We start from the raw sequence: 23,228 nt of genomic DNA on the forward strand, positions 1-23,228 counted from the left end.
CAAAGCTTTCTAACTAGCAATGGAAATGGACAAGATCAGATGCCGTTGCTGTACACACCCCAAAATGTTTTAGGCTTTTGCTATGTTTACATAGCCCAATATTCACTGCCTTAGCTCTAATTTCTATGAACAAATATGCATGCTTTATGACATATTAAAACATTAGCACAGCATATTTCAGTCAAGGCTTTCCAAACATTTTACTGCCACAGTGGATTACTTGCAACAGCAAACTGAACACAAATCCGAGGGGCAGAGAGGGTGCCTGCACATGGTGACACACACCTGTGTATTTTGTGCATATCTCTGCATAGCAAGTTACGAGTAATATGTACAAATGCAACAAGAAAAAGGTTAAAATACATTTAGACCAGCTTCAGGGGGTACTAATATTTTCCCAGGTAGAACCACAATGACAAGTTTGCCAAGGTTGCACCCCGTTATACAGACCAGACTGTAGCCACTCTGATACTGAACTAGAGCCTCTGGAGATTACAGACGCCAACCTATGTTGTTCCACTTGATTTAAGTACTTGCACATGCAGCCTCTGTTGGTTATACTCTGGCCACCTCTATAGTACTAAATACTTACGCATCAATAGTTGGTATTGCATATTTTCCTGTGTTTGTAAGCATAGCACCCTTTGTATTGGGATCTTTCACTTCCATCATGAAACTCCTGGGAATTCCTGTGCTCTTTTTAATCCTAGGAACAGACTCAAAATTTTTGTCCTGTTAAGAAAAAGAATCCATATATACTTCAGCTTCAAATGGAACCCGTTTAAAAGGACATCTGAATGCGTAAGTGTATATAAGCGATAAAAAAAACCTGTATTTATTTTTTTTTCCTTTGCAAATATGAGGACCGCATGATAAATTCATATAATTCCTTAACGGACTAAGACACTGCAAAGAATCAGGCAGGTGTTTTGAACTCAATGGGACAACTCCTGTGCTTGAAGGCAAACACAAGCACAGGTCTTTGCAGTACGAGGGCCTAAAGTGATAATCTCTCCATTCATGTAATAGTGGCTGTAAAATATTTATGCTATAGAGTAGATGTCACATACATTTGAATCTACAGGAGGAGAATGGTTGAAAGATGCATCCTGTTTACACTCGTGTACAATTAAAATGATAAAGCATTCAAATGTGAATTGGTTTATTCATACAAAATCTATACTGAAAATATGAAGGATGTGACAAAAGTCTCAAGTAAGTATGACACATTCCACAACTTGCAATATGAAAGTACAGGACATATCCCCTTCACCACATTTTCTCTCCTTTTCTTTATTGATAATCTTAAAATATTTTAGAAGAAATTTCTTCTAAATTTTCCTTGATTTTTAACACTTCCCTGCAGTTTTTAGAATCCATTCTATATACTCATTTCATTCCACACACTGAAATGAGGTTAACTATCATGAATACAAATAACTAAACCTTTGCTCCTTCTTTTAACTACTACTATTAAAAATAGATCAGACAGATAAACATATTACAAAGGTCCCCCCTCTCCTTAATTTCTTGTAATGCAGAGGAACACAGCAGAAAAACTCTCAGAATGGAATGTTTAGCTCTACACTGCATTCCTATTCTGGAAAAAGATACTAACTCTGAAAATGAATTTTTTTAAATACATAAACTAAATCCAGCCAGAAATCTGAATTACTAACAAAGCTCTCCGCTCTATCAGACAGCATGTCTTGTCAACAAACAGTATACAGTTAAACACTATCAGCTGCAATGCATAGGCACAAAAGGAGAAATTCAGGACAGAATTTCAACCTTTGCTATGAATCATCTTGCCTATGTATTTAAGTTAGATCATAAAATTAAATAAACTCATACTACTAAAAACATAACAGTGCAAATCCCACCATAGACTCTTACCCCATTTGTTGGACAATTCTTTATGTAATGACCAGGTTTTCCACAACGAAAGCATGTATAGGATGGTGGAGGTGGACCCAAAGGTTTCTTCATGTAACTAAAAAGGTTTAAAAAAGATGTCTCTATGGTTTTTAAAAACAACATAAGCATCTCTCTACAATTTGACCATAATATTCAAGGAACAGATTTGACATTACAAACACTTACTTGATTGGATCATATTCATGGCCAGACTGAGACATCATAGCTTTTATTTTATCTTCTTCGGAAGCATTGGCTTCAGCCAGATTGGCAGTCTGTTTAATAGGCAATTATTTGACACACACATTAGAAACACAATTAAGTCCACACAGCCAAAGACAACACCACTCATCCAATCCTGTAAAGAGCAGCACAAATCTAACTGAAGTTGCATCAAAATTGCTGCTTATATTTTATATTGTTATGAAGATGTTCTGGGGAGTCCTTAAGCCATTACATGATGTTTGTGTGCCTGCTAGTCTACTTGAGAAAAGCTTTCTTGGACACTCAAAACCTTAGGCTCTGTTTGTACCTTACATAAAGACTTGTGTAACTGCTCCAATTTTCTTTAACACAAAAGTGGACTTGGACTTAAGCTAAGTGTACAAAAATCTTATTCAGTACTTTTAAGTTAAAGAAACTGAATATTAAGCTCCAGACTACATGAAAAAGTATGTTCACTGTGCATTTGTATTTATTCAGAAATATAGATACAAGTAGCAGTATTTACATTTCACAGTGTTAAAAGGACACTCAACTTGATTTGAAACTTACTTTTTAAAAAAAAAATATATAAAGTCCAGGTCTCTGATATAGCACCCTTGAAGAGAATGTGCTTTTAAAATTCCTTTAGCTGTTTTAAATAAAAGAGTTTGTGTGTTCCCCTCCTGAGATTTTTAGAAGGGTCTTTTCAGTAAAGCAGAAACTGACTATACACAGAGTGCTATCTTGTGTAAATAGGCTAAAAAAATGTATTTTTGTTAACTTTACACTATGAAGTGGTGTAACTACGGCAGGTACAAAATTTGTAGATAATAGCTTTCAAGTTGACTGTCTCTTTAATATGAAAACTGTAAATGTAATCCTCTTATGTGGAGCTAACCTTTCAAAATACTGAAACCAACTGAGAAAAAAAGTTAAAATTTATCAGTACTTGTTAAAATATTTCATTACACACTAGTCCAGATACAAGCAGGGTCTAAGGGAGTGACTGCTAATTACTTGGATCTTCAAGCACCTAGCATTCAGATCAACCACTCAAAGTATTTTATCTTTTTATACATTCATTCACAAAAGCAACCAACTAGTTTCAACATTTTATTAAATGGTTGTTTCATATACATAGCTTTTCTTAACAGTAACATCATCCAGATTGACATCTATGAAACCATTTCCATTAACATTTACAGAAAATGTGATTTACAGATACTTAACTAATTTGTTTGAACCCAAACAGTTTACAGACACATTCAAAAGCACAAAACATTAGTAGGAATAGACCAAAATTCCAATATGGCGTTTAATACATAATAGGAATAAAACAGAAAACTGTTAAACACATTGCCTCCATGCTAAGCCAGTCTGCTCTGAAGAGGTTAAAGTAAGTAACAGTTTTGAGCTGCTTTATGTTATGTTTCTGCATTTTTCAGAAATACTTAAGTTCTCTCAAAAAACTTAAAAAGGAATACACCACGAGGACAGCTTTTCACATCTTAGAATAAGAAAGTTGACACGAGCTTACAAAACCGAGGACAGATTTAGGGACAGCACTAATGGAAGCCAATCTCTTCAGATGGCTATTTTTCAAGTTAAATTTCTTAGTTGCCAAATGCATGTGAGATTTTCATGTTTACAGCAGAAGGGAAGCTATAGATGGAAAGAATTATATTTTTCCCTGGAAAACAAACATCAGTCTTTAGCCTCAAAAGAAAGGAAGTCTAACTACTCTATTATGTCCTAACCTTTCTAATTTTTATATTATAAAAGAGCAATAATATACTTGGCTGATACTATAGTATCTTTTTAGTAAGTATAGTCACTAGTGCTTTCCCAAACAAAGTCACATATCATTGAGCAGAAAATGCAAGCAGTTTCATAGCAAAACATGGCATATACAACAGTTTCAAAAGGTCACATTTGCCAATATGCCACAAATACACATTGGTATATTCCTATAAACAATTGATACATTTACACAATTTACAAGTCTGTGTTCAAACAAATTAGATTGTATAAATGTTGTCCACTGTAGATATACTACAAGTCTGCAACTTATGAAAGTATGTGCAACGCTCAAAGAATTGGTCTAGCACTGGAAAGTCTAGAAATCCATAAATAAACGTGCAATTGTCCATGTTAACGAAAAGCTTCTATTTTGGCTGTTGCAAAAAACTCTGGCATGTCCATAACTTACAGCCAAAATATTATTAAATTCTTCTTTAAAAATTGTGCTAGTTTCCAATGGAAAATTAATGAAACGTATGAAAAACGGTAAACAGCTTCTGAAGTGCTTCTTCCTTGTATCTTGAAGATGAGTAATACTGCAACATTATGCTGAGGCTGATAAGGTACTCCCCTTCTATCTTCCCAAACTGGGAACTACTCTTTACAGGATAGTATCAATCAATATATACACAAATTTTCAAGTTAAGTCAGACTTTTCACTAAAATAAAATTTTGATCATATTACAAAATCAGCCAGATATAGATCACAATATAAGACATTTAAATATCAAGCAAACAATTCATTCAGTTTTATTTGACAAGAATATATATGTATATATACCTTTGTAAGCTGGGCCAGAGAAATAGATGCAGAAGAGTCATCAATCTGTTCACAAAAAATTAAACACACATTCAAGTTCCACAGTCAAAACATAGCGATATTTAGCCTCTATTGTAGTTTGAACGTCTACTCCGGGTATTTTTGTGTGTGTCATTGACAGAGGCATTTTCCAAAGTAGTGCAATTTTTATTTGCACAAAGGAAATGGGGTCCAAAACCATGGCAGCTTTAAAAATGTGAGAGCAATCAGAAGAGTCAGCTTCTAATGGGAAGACACTAAAATAGTGAAGCAACTTCCTTAAATCAGTGTACTGACTCAGAGCCTCTTCTCCCCGTGATGAGACCCAATAACGCCCCAAATCAATAGGACTCAATATATTATGGACAGAACAAATACTTCTCACTTTGTAGTTAACTGGGTTAAATTTTTTAAAATATTTTTTCAAAGTTAGTTTGAGAAAGAATTGTGTTAATATATAAATGTATGTTCACTATATTTTGTAATTTAACACTTAATCATGAATGAGTGTGGTTATGCTTTTGTGAAGTACACAGTAGCCTGTTGCCAAAAGAAAGAACAGCCTTATCAGCCCAGAGATAAAATCTTGCCAAAAAAATATCCATTTAATAAAAGCAATCCTTCCACTGATCTATGAGTCACAAAATAAACTGTATGGATCAAATCAGGACAAGTAAAAAGCTGTATGATTCCATATGCCATAAGAGCTTACTAGAACAGGGAAGAAATGAAACAAGTCCATTTTATTAAAACAGAAGGGCATATTATAAAATTGAACTGAAAACGTGCAATTGACTTTACAGAGATTTCAATATTTAACATACTCCCCCCCCCCCATGCCCCCAAAAGGACAGTTTTTAATAGTAGTCATGAGGAGTGCTTATGGACTCCACTATGGACAAAAGCAAGAAAGCATACTTTCAGTGATGAAGGTAAGAACTCAGGTCCCAACCCTGCAAGCTGCTCATCCATGCAGGCAGACCCCCTACACTTGTCCAGAAAAAGTCCCTTGCAGGAAAGTGGCTGATTTTAAAGGCTTAAAATGGATCCGTTGACTGCAGCATAAATTAGATTACCTATTCAAAACTATTGGTAATATGTAATTTTTCCACACATGAAAAGGAAAATTCCTGTGCTCTTTGTAGAGGCATCAAATTGTAACATTCCACCACCATCAACTAGAATGAGATGATTAAATAATCAAAGTGATACTTAATTATCAAAATAAAATATGTATAGAGAAAATATTTAGAGATTTTGGGCTCAGTGGTTATTTTGTCTTAAAATTAAGCTGACTGGAGAAATGAAAGCCAATACTATCACCAGCAAGAGCAGGAGAAAGATTAAAAAAAGTAACAGAATGGGTTTTTAAAAAATCTTATAGAAATTTGACACTACTTAAGGTAGTGGAAACATGCCAAAGAATAATTTTATTATTCCAACTTTGGGGAACCAATCTGTAACGAATCTATTCTTCATTCAATCAAAACGGTCCGAGTTTACAATTCCTCCACCACATGGGAGTCTTCTGCACATGAACAGTACTTGCAACACAACCTTTACACTGATTTTTACTGAATTTTTACAAAGCCTTCAAGAAATGACACTCCTGAAAATATTCTACGGAGGGGAAGAATTAGAAGACTCAGAATTTGAAGCCTCATTTTAATGGTAATGCTTTGCGAATTTTTATTATAAATTTCAATTTAAGAAAATTTCAGTCTGCTATAAAATCTTAATATGCTATTATGTTATGACGCTCTACATTCAATTAGGTAAAAAAAGTAAATGTAGTTAAATAACCAGAAACTGAGGTTCCAGAAGTCCCTCCTTTTTACATGTGGAAATAAAGAGGGCTATGGTTTACAATTACAGCTGATAAAACTATTTTCTGAGCTTCTGTGTTTAACAGTTCATTAAGTGTTATGAATGTTTTACCAATTTTTTTGCCAATGCTAGACTCCTCAGTGTTTAATAGTACAACTGCAAGAGTCCAATGGAGAGGTGTTCTAAATCGGTCATATTTTCTACCTGGAGCACAGCGAGATAACATAATAGTTAAAATTTTCTCATGCAAAAGCATTAATGGCTTTGGACACTGACCTGATTTCTTAAGAAAGGGGGTAATGTTATTTCTGAATATTAAATTACCACCAGAGGGAGTGAATAGTTGATTAATGTCTGAGTGAGTATCTCCTGGTGGCCTCCCTGCCTGTGTTGTATTGTACTCCTTTTTGCTGTCAACTTTTTAAAAATTTCTACTATAGTATTTGGTCACGCCTCCTGCCAGGCACTGGATTGACATACATGGAACCTACATGTCCAGGGTTCCTGTGACTCCAGGTAACTGTGCAACAGAACAGACCCGATACTAGAGTAGAACTTAAATAATTAAGAAGGTGAATGATTGGATTGGATCCCATGTCACACAGAAGACTGCCCAGAGGAACTGGAGTAGAGTAGAGGAAGGGGGAAAAAAGAGATTGGAAGGAAAACAAACCCTCCAATCCCGAACTTTACACATAGACCACTGTTGGAGATCTATAGGGATTTCAGTTTCAATGATAACTTGAATCTTGAGTATTGTAGGCCTTAACTGAAGAACTAGCCAACTAGGATTTCAGTTGAATTTTAGTGACTTGTACTCTGAGCAATGGACTCTTTTCTGTATTTCTACAACACCTAAGACAATGGGGGGTGGTGGTATTGATTCTGATTAAGGCTTCTTGTTGCTACTGACATACTGATACTACTAAGTTAGTCACCAGTTTTAAAATAAAGGTTCAGAACCCTAATTCTGATTGTGACAATGCCAGAAATGGGCACACAGTGTAGGAGGATAGCAACACATAAAAGAGCAAGGCAATGCAGAAATAAACAGTCAAGATAATTATCAAATCACTTGAATTTATATCAGGTATACTAACCCATTTTAAGCTTGAAGGCTTATGCTTTGTTTTTACAGTGTGTCAGTTTTCAATTAACTTAATCCTAGTACACTGGAGCCAAGTTCTGCTTTCAGATACATGCAATGGGAGTGGTGCACACAGAACCAAGGACAGAATTTGTCCCTGATTTTAGGTTGTGCTGGACAATTAAGGGTAATTGTGCCCACATCACTGGAAGTGACTTACCCAGTATACTGCAAGGATAGAACCCCTAGTGTCTTTGAGATTTAAAGACGAAAAAGCACTAAGAGATAGATATTATCATTAACAGAAATTGCGTATGTAGAGGACTGGCGAGATCTGGCCCAAATTGATTTTTTTCTGCCCACAACCTAAACAGTGTCCAATCCTGCCAACAAGACAAGAGGGAATATTTTTGCTTTGCTTCCATTTTAATTTAAATAGTTCTAATTAGAATTAATAGGGCCATTCTTTAACGTATATTTTTTAAAACTGATGAGAAATCTGTATCAGCTAATAAGAAGATGCTACTTAGAAATGTAATACAGAGATGCCAGGGAACACACAAGGCTAAAAGAATGTTAACTTTATTTATGAACATGTGATTTGTGTTCATACACATGCTAGTAAACAAAAAGGAAAAGAACTGTTTTCAAGAAATAAAAACTCATCTGAATTAGACCAAATACTGTAAATGTGGTTTACATAAATGCATTACATTAACTTCCAGAGTCACTGGGCCAGTCAAGCTAATTTGAGCTAGCACTGAGACACAAGTATGTCTAAAAACCAATTTGAAACCAACTGCGAACAGAATATTGGATTGCAGATTAGGTTTTTAAAGATGTTAATACCGTAAGCACAAAAGACTAGGATTTTAGATTTATGACGTTACATTTCATGAGAACCAGAGGCTATATTCTTCACAGACCACCAACCCAAAGGTAAGAATTTCTAGATTCTGTTATTCTAAAAGCTTTTCAAGCAATCAGATCCAATGATTCAGGGTTAGTGTAATGCCTCATACCATTCCAGATAAAAATCAGTTATCCTTAAAGAAAAATGAAAAATAAAAAACACCAAGTAATAATTCTGAATACTAATTAGGACTATTTCGAAATGTTTGAATTATGCACAATATTCAACCCAATCAGAAAGTCAAAGTCTACACCATAACCAGTTAAATATGTTTGTGTAACTATAATTCTGTATTTTGCAACAGACTAACAATCAGTGTGTCAAACCTAAAGAAAAATGCTGCCCTTTTTTCAACTGTAAAATCAGAAGCGGTGGTATACTAAAGAAAGGCTTGGTCACTGACAGCTTAAGAAGCATCCAACTCAGAATTTACCGAGATCAGAAAATGTGTTGCAGGTAAGAGTTAAGAAGGTTGGTTAGGGGTTTTGCTGGAATTGCACAAGAGTCTAGCAGACAAGACGACTAATTAGCTGAAATTCCTACACCAAGTTTTAGATACTTTAGTCTGCAGACGTACTAAACTGTATATCACAGAAAGTGGAAGAATCAATTGCAGAACTTTAGAATACCACTTTGTGTACTAAAAGTTAGTCCAATTCATGGCAAACCTTTTCAAGACATTTATGTACTCAGAGGTGCCAAAACAGTACCCCTTTTTAATCATACAGTTTTAGGGAATGTAAATGCTCAATTATTTAAGGACAGCAAAATGAGCCATTTAGCTGCACAGAAATCTCCGCCCCCAGCATCCCTCCCCGATATGCTGGGATATATTTGGTTCAGCACTTCTTGAACCCCAAGCCAAAAAGTAAGAAACAATACCAAGTTTAACAATAATGGTTTCTCAGTGGTTTTTGGTAACATTTTCAAAAACCATTAGGCAAAAAAAAGTATTGAAAACAAAAGCTAAGTGATACAATGTGAAAATGGCAAAAAATACACTCCAAACATTTTTATTGCAAGAAACAAAAAGCACACAACAACCTGTACAAACATACATATTACTAACTATAGACAGACAGATGTAGAACATGGCACCATGTTCAGTTGTGCAAACCTTGAACCTTCACGATCTGAAAATGATTATACATTATCTGTACAACACAAAGTCATACAGGAAGTATTCTAGCATATTCAATATGAAATACAATGCATTACTTGGCACAAATACTAGTATTCACATTAAAAGTGTGCAAATGATGGTATTAATATTTTTACTATTTTGCATCAAATACATTGTATTTACAATATATACTGTGCTTTGTTGGAAGTTAAAATTTAACTTAATGTTTAGAAAATTTATTTGCTACATTACTGTTTATAATTAAGTGCAGTGTGTAGGAAAAAAGTGTGAGATTGTGTTTTTACATACTGCTTTTGAAGTTCCACTCACTGGTTCAGTTCGACTTCTAGGAGAAGAAATAAAAGTTGTCAGAATAAGAACACTGTTTACATCCTTTAAACAAACAATGAAAACATACTATGTCATGATTACCAATATTATATGTTCTGAAAATTTAATGAATATGGAAGTTTAGGTGACTACAGAAACTGTTCTCCCTTGGGACTCACAGCCTTACTTTGAAGTTACAATACTTTTTGAAAATATAAATGTAAGACTCATGTTTGTGGAATAAAATTTAGTTAGTAAAAATTGAACTTAAAATTCAACAAGTCTGCCTTTGGACAATTGCCAACATATTAATAATCTTAAATATGAATTGCTTCATGCTACGATTCTGTATTCTCAGTCAGATTATCACCTATCTAAGCAGGGGCTTACAGTTATCCAAACAACTCTCGCATCCCTAATGCAGTTATACTAAGGATCAGCTCTGAGACTCTCTAGTTGTATGTTATCATTATTCTAGCTTCTGGAAAAGAAAATTAGTAGTCTAGCTAGTTACTGGCCTAGTGGATGAGAGGAAGTAGTAGACATGATATATCTTGATTTTAGTAAGGCTTTTGACACAGTCTCGCATGACATTCTCAAACAAACTAGGGAAGTATGCTCTAGACGAAATTATAAGGAGCTGAAAAAATGGCTGAAAAACTGTACTCAGAGCAGTTATCAATGGTTCACTGTCAGATTGGCAGGACATAGCTAGCTGGGTTCTGCAAGTGTCTGCCCTGGGTCTGGTATTTTTCAACATTTTCATTAATGACTTAGATAATGGAATACAGAGTATGCTTATAAAATTTGGGGATGACACCAAGCTGGGAGTGATTGCAAGCACTTTTGCAGGACATGATTAAAACTTAAAGTGACCTTCACAAATTGGAGAATCAATCTGAAATCAACAAGATTAAATTCAATAAAGAAAATGAAAAGTGCTACACTTAGGAAAGAAAAATCAAATTCATAAATACAAACTGGGGAATAGCTGGCCAGGCAATAGTACTGCAGAAAGGATCTAGGAATTATAGTAGATCACAAACTGAATATGAACCAATATGTGATGCAGTTGCAAAAAAGGCTAATATTCTTGGGTGTGTTAATAGGCAAGTGTAGGTAAGATGTGGGAGATAATTGTCCAACTCTATTCGGCACAGTGAAGCCTTAGCTGGAATACTGTGCCCAATTTTGGGTGCTACACTTTAGGAAAGATGTGGACAAACTGTAGAGTCCAGAGGAGAACAACAAAAATGATAAATGTTTAGAAAACCTGACCTATAAGGAAAGGTAAAAAAAACTGGCCAGCTTTACTCTTGAGAAATGATGCCTGAGAGGGTACCTGGTAAGTCTTCAAATAGGTTAAGGGATGTTATAAAGAGGACAGTGATCAATTGTTCACAATGTCCACTGAAGGTAGAACAAGAAGCTTAATCTGCAACAATGGAGACTCAGGTCAGATGCTAGGAAAATTTTTCTAACTATAAGGTTAGGAAAGTAGTGGAATAGTTTACCAAAGGAAGTCATGGAATCCCTATTGTTGGAGGTTTTTAAGAACAGGTTAGATAAACACTTGTCCGAGATGGTGTAGGTGTACTTGGTCCTGCCTCAGCACGGGGGGATGGGCTATATTACTTCAAAGTCCCTTCAAGTCTATCGTTTGAAATGTGTCCGATACTGAAATATTATTGGATTCTATTGTTTGAAATGTGAATTTTAACTTGTAAGAATCATGCTAAAAAGTAGAATGTTTGATGTACAGTTAATATTACTATAAATCCTCAACGTGGTCCTCTTACAGGATTTCTTTGTGGAAACCCAAACACCCTGGTGAGGGATCTGCTGATTTTAGCCACGAAAGTGCCCAGATAGTAAACCTTTATATATGCTAAATTGACTAAAAGTAGTAGTAGAAACATCACCTGAAAGAAGTTTCTAGGATTTTGTGCGGTTTAGGAGTCCTGTGACAAAAAACAAGTCTTAATTACCAGAATTTGCTCAAAATAAATCCTGAATATTCTACAGTATTTAAGAATTCCTTTATTACATTTGAAAATGTGTTGAGGTTCCACATATTGATTGTGGATCTGCAAACTACTTAGAGAACTAGGCATGCAATTGTTGGTATTGTTAATAAGAGTTGCATATTTAATTACTGAACTTGTGAAAAGTCTCCCATGAGCTGAGGCAGTTTAAAGCCTCTCATGGAATTTATGCTTGTAGGCCTTGTGCTTACAACAGTCACTACAAGGAAAACTGTTCCAGGCTCATAATAAGAGGTAAGTACATTCCAAAGGTGGTGGTAGGTGAGGAAGTTCTTTAAGATATACATCACAGATCAGTTTATCAATGAGTTTACCTTGAAGAACATGCTATAAGATGAACAGTAAATTTTGAAAGGCATTGCATACAACAATACTGTAGTTCTGAGCTTAAAATCTCAAAAGCTGCTTATTTTTAAGCTAACTGTAGTACTGAGCTGCTTAATAATTAAATTGGCACACAGTATGCAACTATTCAGGAATCACTTCTGCACTTTGCCTTCCACTTGTTAAGCTAGGGGCACCACAGAAGCAATGGGTAGCCTTTATTGAGAGAGCAAGATGCACCATTCTTTCTGTACCCCTACAGATTTGTACCCAGATACTTATTTGGTCCTCATCTCTGTTACTATCTAACACTACTATGGAATAGCATTGAAGCACCAGGAAGATGCCATCTGCTCAGCCACAGATTAAAATTACTTATTCAAACAAAGCTAGTGCAACTAATGTAGAAGTAGAATAATACAGGATGAAAGAATGGTAACAAGAAACCTGTAATCCTGATTTCATTCACTGGAATTTCTGACATTTTAGTCAACACTACATCTGTTACTCCACACTGGGATTAATAGGGAAAACAGACATAGTATAAAACAGAATTAATGAAAGAATCTTTTAATCATGTTCACATGCACAATGGCTGACCTGATTACTGAATTTCAGGGTGGGGAAGACATGCGTTTGGAAGACATACAGAATGGTGGACCTTGGTCTTTCCAGTATTGTTTCTATGCAAGACTCCATGATTGTTGGCAATACTAATACTAGTAGTTTGTTTATAAAATACCTGTCCTGTCATGTCCCAAGACAGAAGTCCACTCATTCACTTACTGACAAGTAGTCACCTCTGACATAGGAATGAGTCAGTAAATATACACAACATGCATGAGAGATGAGAGATGATTTAGTTGGGATTGGTCCTGCTTTGAGCAGGGAGTTGGGCTAGATGACCTCCGGAGGTCCCTTCCAACCCCGATATTCTATGAAGGGAAAACTTTTGCCCAGGATTATAGGTTTTTCTTCTTATAAAAAGTGCTATGAAATCTTTCCTGTCAATACAGAGCAAAAAGGGCCTCAGTTTAAGGGCACAACCAAAAGACCAACTCACATAGTAAACTGAGCAGAACTCTATATACCTCAGAATTTAACTATGGGATTAGAATCTGGAGTCCCAAGAAGCCTATTCAAGCCATCCCTCTCACAAAGAACAAGAGATTACAGGTCTCATCCTTTCCAGCTACAACGTGAACCAGTAGTAACTCTTATGAAAGGAAGAAAACCTAGACACGTTTGAATGCTTTTAGCAAACTATGCATTACCCAAGTCTAATGGCCGCAGGTAGAGTATTTGATTGTATGAATACCTACATGACATATGTTTTGCTTGTAGATTTAACTCCTCCAATAGGGATTCTTCTAACAATTACAGATGAGTTCTTAGGAATCAGGGCACTATCATCTGTGTATTCTGAAAAGAGTAAAAATGTGGTAAGAAAGATCAATTTCCATCCCCAGAAACACACTTCTCTTTTTCATATGCAGTCTCTGTTAGGTACTTAGAACTCATTTAACTGAGAAAAACCAAACCCAGAATTTTACAATAAGTACTGAAAGGTTAAAATTAATCCACACAAATTAATTTCTAATAACTGACCACCAATTCTAGAGGGTTGAAAACACACACATAGGCAAGGACAACGCTTAAAAAAGATGAGGCTAATCTAAGTTCTACATTGTTATGATAAGAAAGGTACTTTCATATTCAAGAGATCCAACCCATGGCAAATTTAGGATTTCCCTGTAAAATGGGAACAGTTTGGCCCACAGCATCTTCAAAATTGAACTGGTAACGATGCAAAAGCTACATTGAAAACAGATCTGAGGTAGAGTCTACAGCGCAGGCAGTTAGGAATAGCAATCTTTTAACTTAAATATGCTATAATGCGTTTATTTACCTAAGTTACTATAAATACATTTGAATATTAAAAGTGAAAATTTAAAAAAGCTAATTTGTCACTATTGTGTTTATTTTTGGCATTTTTTCAAGCTCAATAAAAATCAATGCCATCAGTTTCACTTTCAGGTTTTCAGTGTTTGATGTTTGGGTTGAAAACAAAGTAGAAGAAAGTCTGTACAGTATTAACTGTTTAAATGAGATTTCTTTTAATTGTGGAAATGTGTCTATTCTTTCTTTACAAAAAACTCATTTAGAAAATATAATTTGGGGGCCAAACTTAAGATGATAGTTTCCATTTAAACTAAGCAATTGTCTTAGAAGTAACTGAGAAAAATCCACAATGCCCCTTGCAGATTCACTTTTCAAAGTAAAACCAGTTTAAGACAAAATCCTAGATTTAACAAAAATTAAGCTAAACATTTAAAATGAGCTCTACATAGTGCTGCATTTGTCTTCATGAAACTGTTATATTCTGATCTAACCTCAAGCTCACATAAACCTGCAAGTCTTTAAAAAACAATACCCAATATCAGGTTACTTTCAGACTCAAAATGTGAGTTTTGGGACTAGCTCTGCCTAGCTATAGTGTAACAATGAGTGGTAATCGAGTTTCCAGGATTAATTTAGCTTGCTCAGGATGAAAGGAACATCTTGATATATGTTAAGCTGGGTCACATTTTTATTATAACATTCATAGTACTAAGCACTATGATTAAGCTTCTGTAGAGTTCCATTACAACTTTTTCACTTCCTCATAACTTTCTGGAGTTCTCCTTTGGGTCTGAAGCTTTCTATGATAGGTTCAGACCACAGGTGATTTATTAGTTTTTGAAATATGAGGATAAAACCCCTTTGGCCATTTCATTTATGAGACAAAAAGCACGGTTTTAGGAGAGATTTTTTTTTCCAGCTAGTTTTGAATGAGTTTGGAACCACAAAAATAATTTTGAACCTGTACTCCATGAAGAACTGTTTCTGCACTACGGTTGGAGGGGGGAAAAAAGCTGGGACTAAAGATTAATTTCTAAGCATGCTCACTGGACCCCTCCTTGAAGTGCAGCAAAGCCTATGAAACTTCGTTCCCTATGGCTGTATATATATATACACATGCATACACACACCAGAAACCTGAACAAGCAGGACAGCACTAGTCTAAAAACCAAAGGTGCCATGTATCCACACTGACATCTGCTTTTATCTGTGTTTTTGCCACATGTTTGCACTTGTATTTTACTATGCCATTAAAATTGCACAGTCCCCAGCACAGCTCTCTGAGGACATCGCTTCCATGAGATTTCTAAAAGCTTTCCTTTAGGGAGTCTACCAGAAATGAGAGAAAAGAGACCAAAACTTCTGTTAATTCTCTGGAAAGGGAATTCTCAAACCCTTAAATGCTGGAGCCACTTCCTATATCTTTTCTCAAAATGCAGGCTAGGACAAATGTTCAGCCCTTGTTTGGCAAATAAGGTTTCTGATGGGGTTTCTGTACAGCAATTGTGGCAGAGAACACTGCAAAGAGCAAGAAAAGCAGTTAACACAAAACTTTTCCTCTGTCATGCAGTCCCAAGGCTTAGAATAGCTGGTGTAAGTGATGCTTGAGAATAATATTCAGCTGGAACAGTACTACTATTGGTTCAGACCTTGACCACAAATTGGTGAGCCCAAGTTCTTTGACATCTAGCATGAGCACCAGTAGCTGTGTAACTTTAGAATGAGAAAGGAGACTTCTCTGCCTCTGTAGCTAACTGGCTCCAGTACTGCAGCACCAGACTGTCAGGATGAGCACACTTGTTGCCATGAAAGAGGTTTGACTCTCTATGGCAGCTGGTTACCCCACCCTAGATGGGATGGGGGTAACACATGGCTAATTATTAGTCATGGAGGCATATATGGGAAGACACAGTAGAATCGAGACAGACAGTGTAGTGTGCCAATGATCACTGAGGAATTCAAACAACTGGGATCCCTGAACTGTGCATGGGCTACTGAGGGAACCCATGTGCCCACTCTGTGAATGTATATTCCCATACAAAGTCCAAAACATAGATTAACACAAAAAGTTACTGCTCAATTGTGACATAACTTTTAGAGATTTATGACAGTTTCCTGGGTATTTACATAGGATAACCAGGCAAAGTGAAAGATGCACAATTTTTCAAAGAGCTGGATTCCTAAAAAATGGGCAGAGGATGACTACAATGTTGACATTAGCTGCATTTGTCTCCATTGTGATTCTGGTCATCCCACATGCCAGTTTTCACTATTTCTAATTAATCTATTCCCAGATTACACAAGACTGGAGAGATGTCAATTCAAACATACACATGGTGGCTGGAGCAGCATGAGGTTTTGTGAGATTAAAAATAAAATGGGAAATGTTAAGTTGATCACTGAACGGCCTTTGGATATCAACAAACATCTGCCTGCTGCATTCTTAAATATATATTAAAACATAGGTAGTCGTCTATGGAGAGCTGAGAGAGTAAGCAACTAGCTATGCAGCAACCTACGCACAGTTGGACACACAAGTGGTTGTATCCGAGACAGTTACTTATATACAAACATTGTGCGACCTTCATCAGAAATGCTTTGTATACACACTATTAAACTGTTGGTTCAGTGAAGTAAATATGGTTTTGTTTTTAAGCCATTTATATTTCGTTGCTGTGGGCTTCTTGTGTTTGGCATTTAATTATCCAGTTATCTTGATTTGTATGGTGGGGGAGTTTATGGAGGAGTGATTTGATGACAGCTGCTTCTGTGAAATGCCTTTTTAGTGGTAGACTTATACTCTTGTTGATTTTAAAGCATTTGTTTTTCCTCATGCTTTATTAGTGATTTGTATTAGTTCTGGTGAAGAGGTTTTGTGGAGGAGTGAATTCATGTATTCCTATTAAAGACCATTATGCTTGATGCACAGAGCCTTTATTTTTAAGAAAATGTTTTATTATACAAACATGTTTACAGGTCAGCTGCAACAACAAAACAAGGTAACATTTGTACAATATGAAGGGCAACCGACAATCATTCATAAATTGTCAAATTATTGGGACTCCAATTTTCCTTTCCACTGGCTTTAAAAGGCGCAAGTTGCCAAAGGAACAAAGCAAGGGAGCTGAAGAGTAGGTGGCAGCCTCGTAACTATTATCCTGATTTAATGTTGTGTTTTACAGGCAATGCGGGGATCAGTTGTTAGATCATCACACCGTCATTTTCCTGAACACTTTGTATTTGTTGAACATTTCCCTTTAGAACTGTCTCTCATTTTAATTTCTTCTCTTCCCGAAATAGTCCTGCCTCATTGTGCTTTGCCCTATATTGCAAAGTGGCCCTGATTCTGTGTTCCTTGAACCAGTACACTGTCAGATATTTCACCACTGTGAATCCGTTCGGCACGACACCAAGCCTCTTCTGGGACATCCATCCTACTGGCGTGGCCACTATAATGGAACATAAGTAATGAGTTAGCCATAGCAATACTCATCTATCCCTAACCCTAGGAATACCAAGATATGCAACAGAAATAAATTCAGTTTCAAATTCTAATACCGTCTTGCAAGTAATTTTCTTCCTGGATTACTAAATGCATGCACAACATTTATAAGAAAGAGGGTTCATTAGGATGCTAGATTAAGGCCAAGAATGGAATTGAGGGGACAGGTGCTGGTAACTAGCTTGACTACCAATGTTTACTTATCACAGGAAAACACTTGAAAACATTTTCCCGGCATTTGGGGAAAAAGGAAATTCTTGAGGAAATGAAGGGAGAAGCTGATAACTTAGCAATGGAGTTATTTGCATAGATTTTTTTTTTGACTGTTGCTACATACTGAGCAGAAGGATCTTTTCCTGAAGATTTAGAATGCAGTAAAGTATGAATTGTTCAAACCATTATCTTTAATTTGCATTACTTTGTCTTTGTCAACATTAAATTTCATCTGAGATCACACTGCCCATCACCACAGCTTGATGAGAGTACTCATGCTAGTTTTTGCTAACTTAAATTGTGTTACCTGTAATTTTGCCACTTCTATTTCCTTACCAGGAGTGGGGGGTGTGTGTGTGTGTGGAAAAGGAATCTTTTCACAATCTGCTGTTCTTAACTTCTGCTATGATGATGACAGCTAATCTGGTGCACCATTCTGATATATAGCTTAATATAGCCAATTTTTTTTTTTTTTTTTACAGAGTGAAGTTCTCATTTTTAGATTTTTTACATTGTGGTCTCTTGCTATTGGAATCCACCATACTGAGGCAAACTTCCACCCTGACAGGAAGAGTGGCCCATACAGACAGAGTGTGGGGGAGTTATGTAGGGGCATGCCAATATTGTATAACTATTGGGAGAACCAAAGCAACTAAGTATGAAAAAAGCTCATCAGCTACAGCAGGGTTTCTCAAAAAGGGGTCGTCGCTTCTGTAGGGAAAGCCTCTGGCAGGCTGGGCCGGTGTGTTTACCTGCCCCATCTGCAGGTCTGGCCAACTGCGGCTCCGGGCCAATGGGAGCTGCTGGAAGCAGCAGACAGTACATCCCTTGGCCTGTGCCAGCTTCCAGCAGCTCCCATTGGCCCGGAGCAGTGATTCACAGCCAGTGGGAGCCGCGATCAGCCGGATCTGTGGACGAGGCAGGTAAACACACTGGCTTGGCCAGCCAGGGGATTTCCTTACAGAAGTGGTGACCCCTGTTTGAGAAATCTTGAGCTATAGCTTATATTGTCAAGGTGGTGGAGAAAAGACTTGTGGGGCAGGAAGAGAGGACATTTCTATCCTCACATAAGACTATTATCTGTCTTTTCAAGAAATGACATTCATAAGAACCCAGAAAACTCTTTGCCAATACTTAAGGCACAGCCTCCCACACCCTGTCCCCACCAGTATATTTTACAACAAAATGGTATATACCTGGTGTTGAGAGCGCTGTGTTTTCAGATTCCTTGCCCTGCCATTCTGTCTTGGCTGCTATATCTGGATCCTTCATGCACACAAAACAGATCCTATGAGGTCAGCAACAAGCCTGGCATCTTCAGAACCAGCTCCATGTTCCAGTGGTCCAAGTTGGAAGAGGACTCCATCAACATCAATGCAATGCATGGGACCTTTCTGCTATGCAGAAGTATTTTTGTGGCTCTGGAAGGCTGAGTCTCAAAGAATGTGTCCAGTTCACTGTAAAAGTGGCACACTTTTTGCTCTGAACCAGGCTTAGTGCCACTAGCTCAGGCCTCATTATACAGAATGTTCAATCCCTTTACCTTTTCTTGGCATTGCCTGCCCTTCTAGTGATGTCGATCTCACTAGTCACTCAGACTCCCAGTTTCACACTATTATGAATGACCAAAATCATCTGGGCCTTATATCTTTATATGGCCATTAGTGTTTGCACATCAACCTCAGGTAGCTGATACTACAGTCATATGATGGACACCTCCAAAACACGCTGCTGACAGAAAAGAATGATTTCAGCAAAGTTGTAGAAGAAATTGATAGTCATGGAAATAACATACATTTGAGTTCTATTCTGTATACGAAGCTATTTGCACAACTAAGTGACTTATTGCCAGTTTGACCTTGCACAAGAAACTTCAGAAAGTAGAGCAGTGAAGGTCACCTGGGTAGCGAATGCTGCACTGTGAGATCAAAGCATGAGGATTACTTGTATAATTGAGGGATAGTACCCCAGCAATCCCTATCCACATGAGCACTGCAATAGATATTAGCACAGTGGCTAGCCTTTCTTCAAGAAAGGGTAATCTATATAGTGATTGTAATGCCTGTGTACCACAGGAAACATTTTAATACACGCAAGATGTGTTAAAGATGTGTTGGGGAATCAAACAGAGGTTAGCAAAAGTTTTGTATTGCAGATAGCACTTTTTAAGTGGCATCACTAAAGCTGCATGGTAGAAACCAATTTAGACAAGGCTCAAGCCTTTTTACTCCTTTAAAGAGAGAATAAGATGACTGTGGTAAAAAACCAGGAGAGCTTCCAAGAGCACTATGTATTCTACAACCATCCATTACCAATATAACCAATGTAGAGTTATGGACACTTTTTTCCACTACAGAAATGCTCATTCCCCTTGCCCTGCATGGCAAGGGAGTAGGGCAAGAACAACTGCTGCTCAAGAAGACTGAACTCCTAAAAAAATCTACAAGAAAAACTGCCAAACATCTGGTTAAGGGAGAAAAAAAATGAAATCAAAGATAGTTATGAATTCCATGATCTTAGGGTTCTCCTGCAATTTTTAATTAATTCTGTACCGTCTGAAAATCTCCACTTATTACAAAAGTATGATCTGAAATAGATGTTTGTTTTCTTTTTATAATGTATAAAGTGGGCATGAAAGGTATTTTTCCCTTTCAAAGAAGTGCCCCATACGGCTGATTTACCACCTTAGAAATATGAAGCGTGTCCGAAGTCTGAACTTCACTGGTTTTGCTAGAGTCATTTTTCAGTTTCAGAGAATGTTTATTGTGAGCATGAACACCTTACCATTTGATCCTCAGTTGTTTCAGCCTGAACTGTTTGAGTGCTAGTACATGTGAAGACTAGCTGAAAAAATTTAACCAGTCCTCCCATTACTGTTACACATTGTATCAATAGCCTTTTCAAGTATCCCCAAAAATCACTGTTTCTGCCAGCTGTGTCAGGAACTGTGGGAAAAGTACTCAGAAGGCACTGCAATCAGAATGGTTCAGAAAGCGTTAGTGTGGTTGGAAGCTGAGCATGTATGTGTTCTTAACATGATTCAGCACCAAAGAGTATGTGCCTAAACTGGCGCTACAGAACCAGTTCAATCATTCAGAATTTGTCTTCATGTTTTCCGTGGTTATCCCGAAGAAGTTTACAATTTATGACCAGTAAAGTTGGATAGGCAACTGAAACTCAGGGCCACCAGGCAGCGGGATTTGGGGTACTGAAATATAAAAGTTTGCATATTTATAAATCTACTATTAGAAAGCTTTGCTTTCAAGGGCCAATACTTTTTCGCAACAACATTTTGCATTTCCCTCCAACTTCTACATGAACCCTCCCAATGCAAACAAAATAAACTCTCTCACCTATTTCAGCATTCCAATTCTAGAGAGTTTATGTCACATTAACAATATTTATTTCCTAGTCTTATCTTTCCTCCTCTGAACTGAAACTTATCAGTTCTAATCAAAACTAACAGACTGATGGCTAGTCAGTTCATGAATGGAACTTGAGTTATGTTCCTTCTGTTTTAATCAACACTTCCTTTTAGGAAGGCAAGCACTCAATTTAATAGTCTGGTGAAACATTATGGAATTCTGTTTTTTTTGGAGAATAAAAACATTAACCTTTTACAAAGAACTCATCAAATCCAATACGAATTCAAAATGAATGCGCTATGAACCCTAACCTTGAAGTTGTCAGAGTCTTTTTAAAGTTACATTTTCCTCTAAAGATTGTTTACCTGCCTCTACTACAACCACCACCTTGGGGTCCAATCCTATAAAGATCAGGGCCTAACAAAAAAAATTCTTTAGTTCATTTATCCTCAGTTTCCTGTGTATTTGATAGCCCTTTGTTTCAGTTGCCTATTCTGTCTGTGGGTCTTTCACACAGCAACAGGGAGAAGAAATACGCACACACACACACACACACACACACACACGAAAAGGCAATTGCAAAAATCACAAAAAAACAGTTGGTAGACAAGGGCAGATATAGCATCCAAATGTTTCACTTTTAGATTTTAGTTGACTAAATTGGTAGCATTCCTTTGAAGATAATATATTGCATATTAGAAGTTAAACACTTCTTAAAGTTGTTGCAAGTTGAATTCTAAAGTTATACCAACGGTTGATCCACCAGTGTAAGACTCCTGTAGAGAAATATGAAATGATAACCCCCTAGAACCAGCAGCCCTATTCACTGAATGGAAATAATGGTATTTCTAAAAACTTCTGAGAAGTGTATGTTATTCACAAAGACATTTACAACAGGACAGGTCATGTACCAAAATATATCAAGATTCAAATGCTCAAATGGGATTTAACCAGGTGAGCAGATGCAATTAGTTTGTAGCAAAGAAGTAGACAGACAATAAAAAAAGTGACTAACAGTCTGAACTTGAATGATTGAAAGTCCTATGTTTTATTAAGAAAATAATGGTTTTGCATTAATAGGTAACTCCCAAACATATCTACATGTTTGCGTGCGAATTGCTCTTTGAAAAGGATGTCATAAGGGTTTCCATGAACAGTATAACATGAATACACATTATAGAAGGAAACTAAACAGCAGTATAAAGCTCTTTATCCAAGCGCTAACATTGAGCTCAATTTCTATAACTCTGCCATCTAACCACCATTATCTAATTCTGTAATCTCACAGCAGACAAAACTAACCTACCTTTAGACAAAACTAACTCAAAGAATCTGTATTGTCACAGTGTGCAGTTCAGGAAGCAATCCTCCCCAACTGTATTAAAATTCAGCATCTTTCAACCTCCTCTTTTAATACCAGTAGAATTCAGGTGGTTTGTTACTATAAAATTTTCCCTATGTTTCCCTGCCAGCCCTATAAACCAAGAAACCCAGAAGAGTTCTGGGAAATCAAGACTTCAGTGTCAAGGAATTCAGCATTTGCCATTGCAGATCAAAGCCTAGACAATTAAATCTGGCACTCTACCTATGACAATGGACACAATTCTTCAATGGTAGTTACTGTGAGGAAAGCGAGTACGGAAGTGGCATTTATTACTCCGTGAACACACATTCCAAGCCATATCTACTGATTTCAACTACCAAAACACTTTGTGCTCCTGCTCAGCCCCTACAGCCAGAGGAAACGCCGACTCCCGCCTCAACAGCCCCGCTCAGCCAGTTCAGTTTCTCTGCCTGGTGACGATGCACAAGCTAGAGAGCGCCCAAGGCAGGCGGACTCCGGCACGGGGCGAGCGCGGGGGCCGCTCTCTCTGTTT

The 23,228-nt window shown here is 36.9% G+C and overlaps 2 protein-coding genes across 4 annotated transcripts in view; both read right to left on the reverse strand.

The window, feature by feature from the left end:
• The window catches only part of LOC127058506 (troponin T, cardiac muscle-like), a 195,071-nt gene that overhangs the window by 23,911 nt on the left and 147,932 nt on the right, over window positions 1–23,228 (reverse strand). The gene's annotated exons all lie outside the window — the stretch shown is intronic.
• The window catches only part of RBBP6 (RB binding protein 6, ubiquitin ligase), a 39,304-nt gene that overhangs the window by 15,691 nt on the left and 385 nt on the right, over window positions 1–23,228 (reverse strand). For 2 of the 3 annotated variants that reach the window (XM_050968541.1, XM_050968540.1), the window contains exons 2-8: window positions 13,692–13,791; window positions 11,923–11,961; window positions 9,980–10,016; window positions 4,703–4,747; window positions 2,104–2,192; window positions 1,897–1,993; window positions 593–732 (exon numbers count right to left, since the gene is read on the reverse strand). In XM_050968541.1, the coding sequence (XP_050824498.1) occupies window positions 593–732; window positions 1,897–1,993; window positions 2,104–2,192; window positions 4,703–4,747; window positions 9,980–10,016; window positions 11,923–11,961; window positions 13,692–13,791 (547 nt within the window). The remainder of the gene's footprint in view (window positions 1–592; window positions 733–1,896; window positions 1,994–2,103; window positions 2,193–4,702; window positions 4,748–9,979; window positions 10,017–11,922; window positions 11,962–13,691; window positions 13,792–23,228) is intronic. The other variant, XM_050968539.1, reaches the window with a different exon arrangement.

Source organism: Gopherus flavomarginatus, chromosome 9 (genome assembly GCF_025201925.1).
Source record: "Gopherus flavomarginatus isolate rGopFla2 chromosome 9, rGopFla2.mat.asm, whole genome shotgun sequence".
NCBI classification, from domain to species: domain Eukaryota; kingdom Metazoa; phylum Chordata; order Testudines; family Testudinidae; genus Gopherus; species Gopherus flavomarginatus.